Source organism: Suillus plorans, assembly GCF_016647745.1.
Source record: "Suillus plorans strain S12 chromosome Unknown HD556scaffold_10, whole genome shotgun sequence".
Taxonomy (NCBI): Eukaryota; Fungi; Basidiomycota; class Agaricomycetes; order Boletales; family Suillaceae; genus Suillus; species Suillus plorans.
The window spans coordinates 852,004-861,547 of NW_024537394.1; the positions used below are offsets into that span (position 1 = coordinate 852,004).

Consider the following 9,544-nt stretch of genomic DNA (forward strand, 5'->3'; position numbering starts at 1 on the left):
GCATCTGCCATCAGAGACTCGGAAATTTCCCATGGATTAGCTTGACTTCCAGCCCAGAGAAGTGCTGTAGACAAGAAGGCCTTCACCCACTTTGAGTCGGCAGGTACCAGGAGATCATTGTTGCGATATTGACCGCGCGGCTTAACGACCTCATTTGCAGTGGCCTTCTGTGAGGCCGGAGGGACTTGGGTGCTGGGAGGAGGTATAACATCGTCGTAATAACCCGCTGGAACTTGGGTTGAGGGCGGAGGCACAAGATCACTGTAGTTGGTAACCTCAGAGCTTTCTTTCTTCAACTTTTTGGATGGTGGAGGGGTAGCGCTCTGAGATACCACAGTAGATGTCTGAAATACACATGCTGAATCAGATCATCACACAAGACGAAAAAATCCACATACTGATGTAGTTTTGCGAGAAACACGGCCCTTCTCGATGGCCGGAATTGATGTAACCTTGGGCAAGAGGCTTTCCTGTGAATCATCAGCCAAAAAGCCAGAATCATCAGTGGCCTCAGATGCGGTCTCATCAACAAAATCCCCGACATCATCAGCCTTACACTTGATACTACCCGGCTGAGCAGAAAATGTGATCTGCTCAGGCTCAGAGTCACTCTCGCTGGCAGGAACGATTAGAGTAGACTTCTGAAATTTAAATGAGTCCTTGAACTGATGGGAAGGACGACTTACTTTAATCGCCTGTTTCCCTTTCTGCCTAGGCAGTACAGCTGGACGCTGTTCAAGAGCCTTGGGGTCATCAAGACTATTGTCACTGACCATGAGGACATCATTGGACTCAGGTGCGCTAATCAACTGCTTCTGATTGATGTGTGCAGGTTTGGCCTTGGAACTGGCCTTGGAACTGGCCTTGGTACTGGCGGATAATACTGATGAGGGCGGAGTGGTTGGAGCGTGAGAAGCAGAATAGGTGTTTGATGTGGAACTTGGTGCAGTGGACTTCGGTTCAGTTGGTACATTGTTAGCCCAGTTATTGATAAGACCGCCGAGAGAGAGTTTTTTAGTTGTACTTGAAACCGCACGATTTATAAAAAAAAGTGTTGATTCACTGAGTGAAAACATTGTTTTGATGAAGAATGTGTTGGACTTACGACAAAGGCGTGTTGTTGCCTTTCTTATCACTCAAGGCACGTGTATCAGAATTGATGTGATCGGTCTTGCGGGCATTCTTGATGGCTTCTTTCAGCAACGTTTTTGCCGCCTTCTCTTTCTTCTTCTTCCCATCAACAACTTCAGTTTCTCCATCGCTCAGTAGAGTGTCCTCTGGACCAACACAAGTGGTTTTATCTGGTGAGTGTCAATATCAGTTTCTATTCTCAATGTGACGTTTATCATACCATCAGTAATATCTGTGCTAGAGATTTTCTTGCCTACAGGACGAGGACGAACAGGCTTTGCCTTGATTCCTCCCCGCACTTGGGCTTCAAGAGCCTCCATAGTATCCTCAATACCAGCAATTCGTTCAGCGGCTTTCTGAATCCGCACGCTCTTCTCTTCAGGGCTTTCAGTCGCATGTGGGTCGTCAGTGACCTTCGAGCTCTTGGTACGTGATTTTCTCTTTCCATTCTGGAGTCGCTCCTCAGCTTCGGCCTCTAAAACAGGCCTGCCAGGATGAGCGTTTGCATTCGCTGGACAAGTTCGACGGGCGGACACTTCTTGCACATACTTCAGTCAATTTCCCATGTAGAACCAGTGCCCCGGATGTGCCAAAACCCTGTAGAATCATGGCCAGCCAGTCCCCGGCCGGTCTATGTAGAATACATGCTGGCCGGCCTTGTATAGTAGTAGTCCACATGTATAATACACTACCATACTATTGTAAAAGCATGACCAGCCAGTAGATGTAAGACAACTGCTGGCTGTAGGTATACCAATATCAAGGCTTGCTGGTGTATTAGGATGCTGACTGTTTCACATCTATATTTGTAACTGGCCAGCCTTTCTTCTACATAGGCAGACGTGGGGTGGCCCAATATGTGGGATTAAGATTATACTGGCCAACCATATCTCTACCTCAGTAGAAACCAGGCTGGCCAGTATGTAGGTCTTAATCTAGCAAACCGGCCGCCCTGCATCTACCTATGTATGGGTAAGGCTAGCCAGTTTGTATGTTTTGAACTAGCATACCGGCCGTCCTGCATTTACTTATGTAGGAGCCAGGCTGGCCTGTTTGCAGGTATTAAACTAGCATACCGGCCGTCCTGCATTTACCTATGTAGGAGCCAGGCTGGCCTGTTTGCAGGTATTAAACTAGCATACCGGCCGTCCTGCATTTACCTATGTAGGAGCCAGGCTGGCCTGTTTGCAGGTATTAAACTAGCATACCGGCCGTCCTGCATTTACTTATGTAGGAGCCAGGCTGGCCTGTTTGCAGATATTAAACTAGCATACCGGCCGTCCTGCATTTACCTATGTAGGAGTCAGGCTGGCCAATATATATGTACATAGAGCGAGGAAAGCCAGTTTATACTCAAGTCATAACTTATCACCAGGCAGTGTGAGAGTCTAGACAAGCATATGTAATTACTGTACAAGATTGACTAGCAATGAAGACAATGGAGGATACAAGATCATATCTTCTGGGATCTCTTAGAGGGTTGCCTCGCCCTACCTGATCTACGAACCACAGGCTCAGTCCTAGGCTTCTTGGACTTACTTGATGAAGCATGGTTAATTTTTCTCTTCCTCCCTTTCTGCACCACCTCTTCAACCTCCTGCTCCTGCTGTTCTTCTCCCCCAACTACATTCTCCTCTGACTCAACATCCTTCTCCTCAACCTCATGCCTTTCCTTCTCTACCACCATCCTCATCTCCTCATCCTCAACCTCGTCACTGAGTCCCTCTTTGTTCAGCCTCTCAATCTGACCAACAACTGAGAATAAGACTTCCCGGACAGCCTCATCCAGAGCGACCAAGAACTGTAGATCAATAGCAGAATGAGGTAGGTAGAAAGGGGTATTGGGATCAGCCTCGTCTTCCTCATACTCTATCACACGCTTAGACTCCCTATAGAGGAGCCCAATTCCTAGTATTACTGGCATTGCCGATGATGGCCCTGAGATTGGACAGGTCTGTAGCTTGTTTAAGCTGGCCATCAATGTCGCATATGAGGTGTGAATGTCCTCGGAAAGATAATTTTCGCTCCAAGACCAGTCAGCCCAGGTAGGCAAATCTTGGTGTCGCTCTGAAATTGGCTGTTGGACATATAAGCCATAAAATTGAAAACAGCACCAAGTGACACTAACATTCTGTTTGGCTAATATTGCCAGGTCCCTAGTGGCGTCCACAAGCTCCAAGTAGTTTTCATTCTTGCTAAGGGTTTCTAAAAATGTGTATCGGTCATTGATGGCAACATCATCTGGTGTTGTCTCATGAGCGGCCGGCTGTGTTGTACGTTCTGTGAAATGAGAGGCAAATGGAGCCGGCCGGCCTTGATCTTCTTCATCTAAGTCTAGGGTGCTCACTACTTTCGTCTTGGACTTCCCAGTGACCCGAATATCAGCATCCTTGGCCTTAATAAAGACAACTAGCTTCTGATTTGTAGCAGAACGTCGTTCCCAATGCATCCATAGACGATTTACCTCCTCTGTCTTCATATGAGAAGGGTCTTTGACCACAAATCCTGTGGGAACTGAACCAGGTTCCAAATAATTGGACGGGCTGGCAGTTATCACGCCCCAAGGTACAGGTCTAGAGCCACCTGTGCAGACTTCTACAAACCATTGAGTCAATCAAATGTCATGCACATATTGAAGATGTTAGATCTTACTGTATGAAGTATGAAAGATACTTCTAATCAATTCGTGTTGGCCCTTGAGGCCAATACCATCACGAAGAGGAAGTTTTGCATACCCCTCATCATCTACTATGATTTCAGGTAAGACAGGTCCATCCTCACAGTCTGAAGCCGCATGGTCTGAATCCTCTGAAGGGTCTATCAATTTAATAGTCAGTGAGCATGATATTTAAAATCAAATGAAACACGTACAAAATTCAGTCTTAGACCATTCTCCAAAGGATTCAAATCCATTTGCAGCCCACTCCTTGATACCACTCGAGCTCACAGAAAATTTTTTCTTGGCATTCTGAGGCGTAGTTTCGTGTCTATAGTAGTTTAGTTAGTCTTGAGATTTCCATGTTGATTTGATGACTTACAGACTGACGGACAATGTCTGACTAGCTTTTTTCTTATGACTAACAAGCATTACTATGCGACAACCCATGGTGCGCCGAATTTGCTCTGCAAAATCTTCCAGAGTTTTCTTGAGGTTATTCTTACGATATCTCAAGCCAAAGTGTTAGACTGGAATAACTGTAGATTTGAAGTAAAACTTACATTGCCTGAGTTTCTTCTGGCGCCCCCTCCTCATTCCATTTCTTCATGGCAAACTTGACCTCCTGCTGTTGTGAAGGTGTCATGTTGTTGAACCACTCCCTGGCATTCCCAGTGCGGTACTTGATTGAATACTCCAAGCCTTTACTCTGTTGTTGGGCCTTGTCATATGAGTCGATCTCCTGCTTAAATAATTTCTGTGCTACATCCCACTCAGACAGGGGTTTCTTATAGAAAGATGGTTCTCTTGGGCGACTCGCTGCCTCACGTTCGTCTGCCTCTTCCTTGTCTTTGAGACTTTTGGCATAGTATTCTTTTATTGCCTGTAGGTAACATTTATGTATATCATCAGACAACTAAATACATGTACAGTATAAGAATTTTGTGACCTTTTTCAAGGAAGTAGGCAAGGCAATGGGTTCCTCTTGCTCGTCTTGAGCAGCTAGTATGGCCCTCCGAATCTTCCTCACCACAGGCTTTCCAACAGATGAGGAACCTGCAGCAAAAATGGCCTTAGAGTGAAGGTCGAGAATTGGCTTAAAGGCAATAGACCAGTCGGTAGACATCGTAATTGATTCAAGATAAAAATTGCAGGTAGGCTGGTACAGGCGGTAGGAGGGTGGCTAGCCGAAATTAATTTGAACACCCATGTTTATCAACAATAACGTGTGACTTATGAAAAGTCACACGTTATTGTTGATAAACATGGGTGTTCAAATTAATTTCGGCTAGCCACCCTCCTACCGCCTGTACCAGCCTACCTGCAATTTTTATCTTGAATCAATTATCAAATTGGATATATTGAGACGGTCAAATTCACATCAAGTAACAAGATTAAAGGCACATTATACTTCCATTGAGTGGAGTTAGACAGTGTAGATAATAGACAAATTCACATCAGGTAAAAAGATCCAAAACACGTTATACTTCCATTGAGCGGTGAGGGTATCTAATCAAGTAAGATGAAGAAAAATGAAACATGAAGGGATGTACGAAAAAGCTAAGACAAAATAATTGTATCCTAATCCTCATCCTCATCAGGGACACTAGGCATGGGCCTCAAGACAACCGAAATCCAGCAGGAGCCAGGTCTTTTGCCTGGCAAAAGGATCCTGGAATGAGGTGGTTGTGAGAATACATACTTTTTCCTACATTGGCCATTCTTGCATTCAAAGATGTAATCTTTGTGCATGTTGACAGAACACCAGGCGTTACTCCACCCACACTGTGGGCACTGGACCAGCAGGTACTGACCCCAGGGGCGAAGTTGGGAATGCGTCCAGGCGAACTTGGTAACGGCCAACGAACCTGAGTTGTCAGGCATCAGCAAGAACACGTCAGTGTGGCGCCCAAGTTTGTAGGACTGGCCCAACATGTCAGGGAAGACGATGTGAATGGGCAAACACTCGATGATGACCAGCTCCGCGAATGCGAGCAAAAGGTGGGTGGCGAAACTCGGCTGAAAACGAACAGCATTAAAGCCAATAGTGGCTGTGATGCGATGACTGTTAGGGTTAGTTAGTATTTGCAAAGATAAGATCAAATGGACTTACTCTATGACCGCCTGTTGCAAGCCTGAAAAGGAAGTGACGTTGTTGATGAGCGCGCCACACGAAAACAGCCATAAGTATGATTCCGCGGCACCATGAATCAGGGGATGCCAAGGTGAAAGCAGAACATCGAGAACCTTTGGTGTCAAATGAGCAAATACAATGTTAGTCAAAAAAATGCCACTTACAGAGTGAACGCGTGCCGAAACGTATGACTTCTTGTTGCCCTCGTACCCAATAAATGGATCTCCATGCTCGTTGTCGGTGTGGTTAGTGATGGCGACGACGACACGAGCCCAGTTGGAGCTCATCAGCGACTGGATGATGGCAGTCGCCTGCAACCGGTACTCGTCGATCTTTGAGGCATTGCCGATGTCGAACACGATGGACCGAAATTCAAACCCTCCGCTGGGGAAGTATGGCCGAAGGAATTCGGAGGCCAGTTCGAAACAGCCGCCGGTGACGTCGTGGTCGACGAGGACGAGATGGAGCATGAGCGTGGGTGCCGAAGACAGTTGGGAATGGAGTGAAACCTCCAACGTAGCACGAATTTGGAGGAATGAAGGAAGGAGCGGTTGCCCCTTCCTGTAAAAACCCTATAAAATGAAGTGAATGTTAGTTAGCATGAAATAAACGAAAAAACTTACAAAATAGGGCGACTGAGATGCGCGCCCGTGTCGTTCCATGCCAACATGGCAAGATATGCAGACGAACGTGACGTCATCGGCCTGCACCGCGTGTGCACTGGCAGGCGGGATGTTCATGCAGTTTGAACACATCACCCGCGGACAGGTGCTGCAGAGGAAGAGGCAATCTTCCCCTACAGAACCGTCTCTGCAGATGAGACAAAACTGCAAATAAAGACGCGTGTTAGTGCAAATAGTAGGTAACTAATCACTTACCTCGTTGTGTTCAGACGGCTCTCTCACATTCAGCTCACCCGGCGCAGTGACCGCTCCAGTAGATGCCAGCAACGACAAGGCAATTCGTGGCGCGGTGCCACCGGTGGACTTCTTGCAGGTTTGTTTAGACTTCACCATGGTGAAGAGAGACTATTATAGATATATTCAAATTAGTAGATGACACGGCAAATAGCACTTACAGTTATGTAGTTCAAACAGATGCAAAGAGAGGAGAGCGCCGGCTGAATGTACTTAGAAAGAAATGAACAAGTTTGAACGTTGGTTGATTGTGACAAACAGATCCAAATAGTCATGTGATTATCAACAATGAACTCAACAGCGTCATAATATTGGCTAATCCACAATTCAACGTGTTGCGTGTCAAAAATCCACTCAACACGTGCTGGCGCGCCGGCACGTGTTGAATTTGTGGATTTTTGACACGCGACGCGTTGAATTGTGGATTAGCCAATATTATGACGCTGTTGAGTTCATTGTTGATAATCACATGACTATTTACAAACAATAACAAACTGACACGTGAATATGAACAACAACAATCAGTTCTCACGGTTCAATCTCTTCTTTCGTCTTACCTTCATCATTCTCCTTCATCCTTTATTTCTGCCAGTGCCGTTACTTCAGGGCGACTTCCGGTGTACTCCTTTGGGTTCTTGCAGACTGCAGCTGCAAGAATTCAAAGGTACTACCCTACAGTCGCCCTTCAAACATAGTAAGTTCAACTTTGGTGGTGCGCCTACTTACTAACTGTTTTCATTTACATATACTCTCTTTCCCTTGAGGTTTCTCAAGGTAAGTACTTAATTGCTCACACCCGCTTGCTAATGTCTGTTGTACTTAGGATTTTGGAGACTTTGGATGGCGCAGTGACAGCCACTCCTCCCTTTGAGCGCCCTCCTGGCAGTTCCCTAACGTAAGTCCTTCTTTTCCCGCGTCTGCTTGCTAACGTTTGTTCTATTTAGTATTATACTTATGAATTTCAGGACTTTGGATGGCGCAGTTAGAGCCACTCCTCCCTTTGAGCGCCTTCCAGTTCCTTAAACGTAAGTCCTTCTTCTCTCGCGTCCGTTTGCTAATGTCTGTTCTATTTAGTATTCTGCTTATTGGAACTGGGGGTTGCGCAGTGCATGCCACTTGTCAGTGGCTCCTGCTTATAGGAACTGGGGGTTGCGCAGTGCATGCCACTTGTCAGTGGCTCCTGCTTCTTGAAATTGGCGGTAGCGCAGTGCATGCCACTTGTTAGTGGCTCCTGCTTATTGGGACTGGGGCTCAGCGCAGTGCATGCCACTTGTCAGTGGCTCCTGCTTCTTGGAATTGGCGGTATCGCAGTGCATGCCACTTGTTAGTGGCTCCTGCTTATTGGGACTGGGGCTCAGCGCAGTGCATGCCACTTGTCAGTGGCTCCTGCTTCTTGGAATTGGCGGTATCGCAGTGCATGCCACTTGTCAGTGGCTCCTGCTCCGACTTTTTAATAGCCTGCTCCAACTTTTTAATGGTGGTAAGCGCTCAATTCCTGATGACCTTAACTGATCTGTTTTGTTCTCTAGACTGCTGAACCTGCCGGTACTTTTGTGTGGCAAGTGCTCTCTAGTTAAGTGTTAATCTTGTCTTAAATTTCGGTCTAACGTTTCTACAGGACAAATTTGTATTGTATTATATATATATTTGCTACATACATTTTCACCTGGAGTGTTGAGGCTTTGGTGAGGAGGGCCCCCTCATTGAAGTCTCGCCTCCCCTTTTGTATTTGTTACTTTATTTGTTTGCTTACTTGTAGTAAAATTTATTGTCACTCGTACTTTGTATTTGAAAATGTATGTTGATGGATGCACTTTATTTGCTGCCGGCTGAAAAGGTCACGTGACCGTGTGTATATTAGCAAAGAGCCTTATTAAGAAAGCAAGCGCAAAAGCACAGTAGTGTATAATAATCAAACGCTGCACAGACCAAAGCAACTATTATCTACTACATGTCTTAGATAGATAATGTGTTATGTAGATCTCAATTCTGCCTTGATGCGGCTCACCATTGACATGCTGAAGGACGCTATCATTGATTATTGTCTGCCAGTCAAAATATACTATTGGCATAGGCAGATGGTGGCAGAACACTAGGACAAGTAGCCATGACGCCATATGATACAAACTTCCCTTCCCGGTCAGAAGGTTGATTCTTCTTTGAAATTGCCTTCTGACCACAGAGGGGAGTCATCATATGGCGTCATTGTCACCATCTGCCTGGGCTGCTAGCATATTTTGGACTGACGGACATTCTCAATACCCTACAGGCCGCTTAGAGGCTAGCCCGCCCTCAAAACTGTTCGTGTTAAGAGTTCTGCCTCAGAGGTAATACTTAGTTAGCTACACCTATACTGTAGGGTATTGAGAATGTTTTCTTCGGTTAACAAAGAAAACATTTTCAATACCCTACAGTATAGGTGTAGCTAACTAAGTATTACCTCTGAGGCAAAACTCTTAACACGAACAGTTTTGAGGGCGGGCTAGCCAGTATATGCCTCAGAGGTAACCTCAGAGGTATCTCCAAACTGTTCGTGTTAAGAGTTCTGCCTCAGAGGTAATACTTCGTTAGCTACACCTATACTGTAGGGTATTGAAAATGTTTTCTTTGTTAACCGAAGAAAACATTCTCAATACCCTGCAGTATAGGTGTAGCCAACTTACCTCTGAGGCAGAACTCTTAACACGAACAGTTTTGAGGGCGGGC

At 45.8% G+C, this 9,544-nt stretch overlaps 3 protein-coding genes across 3 annotated transcripts; 1 reads left to right on the forward strand and 2 right to left on the reverse strand.

Moving 5' to 3' along the window:
• Positions 1–2,499: 2,499 nt before the first annotated feature.
• Positions 2,500–4,913, reverse strand: HD556DRAFT_1305443 (uncharacterized protein; the record flags this gene model as incomplete). Its single annotated transcript, XM_041299777.1, has 8 exons — positions 2,500–2,519; positions 2,671–3,208; positions 3,260–3,726; positions 3,784–3,948; positions 4,003–4,118; positions 4,170–4,298; positions 4,351–4,670; positions 4,737–4,913. 8 exons carry the CDS (start codon positions 4,911–4,913, stop codon positions 2,500–2,502), a joined length of 1,932 nt encoding a protein of 643 aa, XP_041164166.1.
• Positions 4,914–5,368: 455 nt separating this feature from the next.
• Positions 5,369–6,937, reverse strand: HD556DRAFT_1305444 (uncharacterized protein; the record flags this gene model as incomplete). The annotated part of the gene is made up of 6 exons (XM_041299778.1): positions 5,369–5,459; positions 5,490–5,852; positions 5,901–6,034; positions 6,086–6,493; positions 6,545–6,748; positions 6,800–6,937. 6 exons carry the CDS (start codon positions 6,935–6,937, stop codon positions 5,369–5,371), a joined length of 1,338 nt encoding a protein of 445 aa, XP_041164167.1.
• Positions 6,938–7,345: 408 nt separating this feature from the next.
• Positions 7,346–8,415, forward strand: HD556DRAFT_1305445 (uncharacterized protein; the record flags this gene model as incomplete). Its single annotated transcript, XM_041299779.1, has 8 exons — positions 7,346–7,532; positions 7,603–7,612; positions 7,662–7,723; positions 7,804–7,863; positions 7,913–7,956; positions 8,042–8,264; positions 8,296–8,318; positions 8,368–8,415. 8 exons carry the CDS (start codon positions 7,346–7,348, stop codon positions 8,413–8,415), a joined length of 657 nt encoding a protein of 218 aa, XP_041164168.1.
• Positions 8,416–9,544: the final 1,129 nt, after the last annotated feature.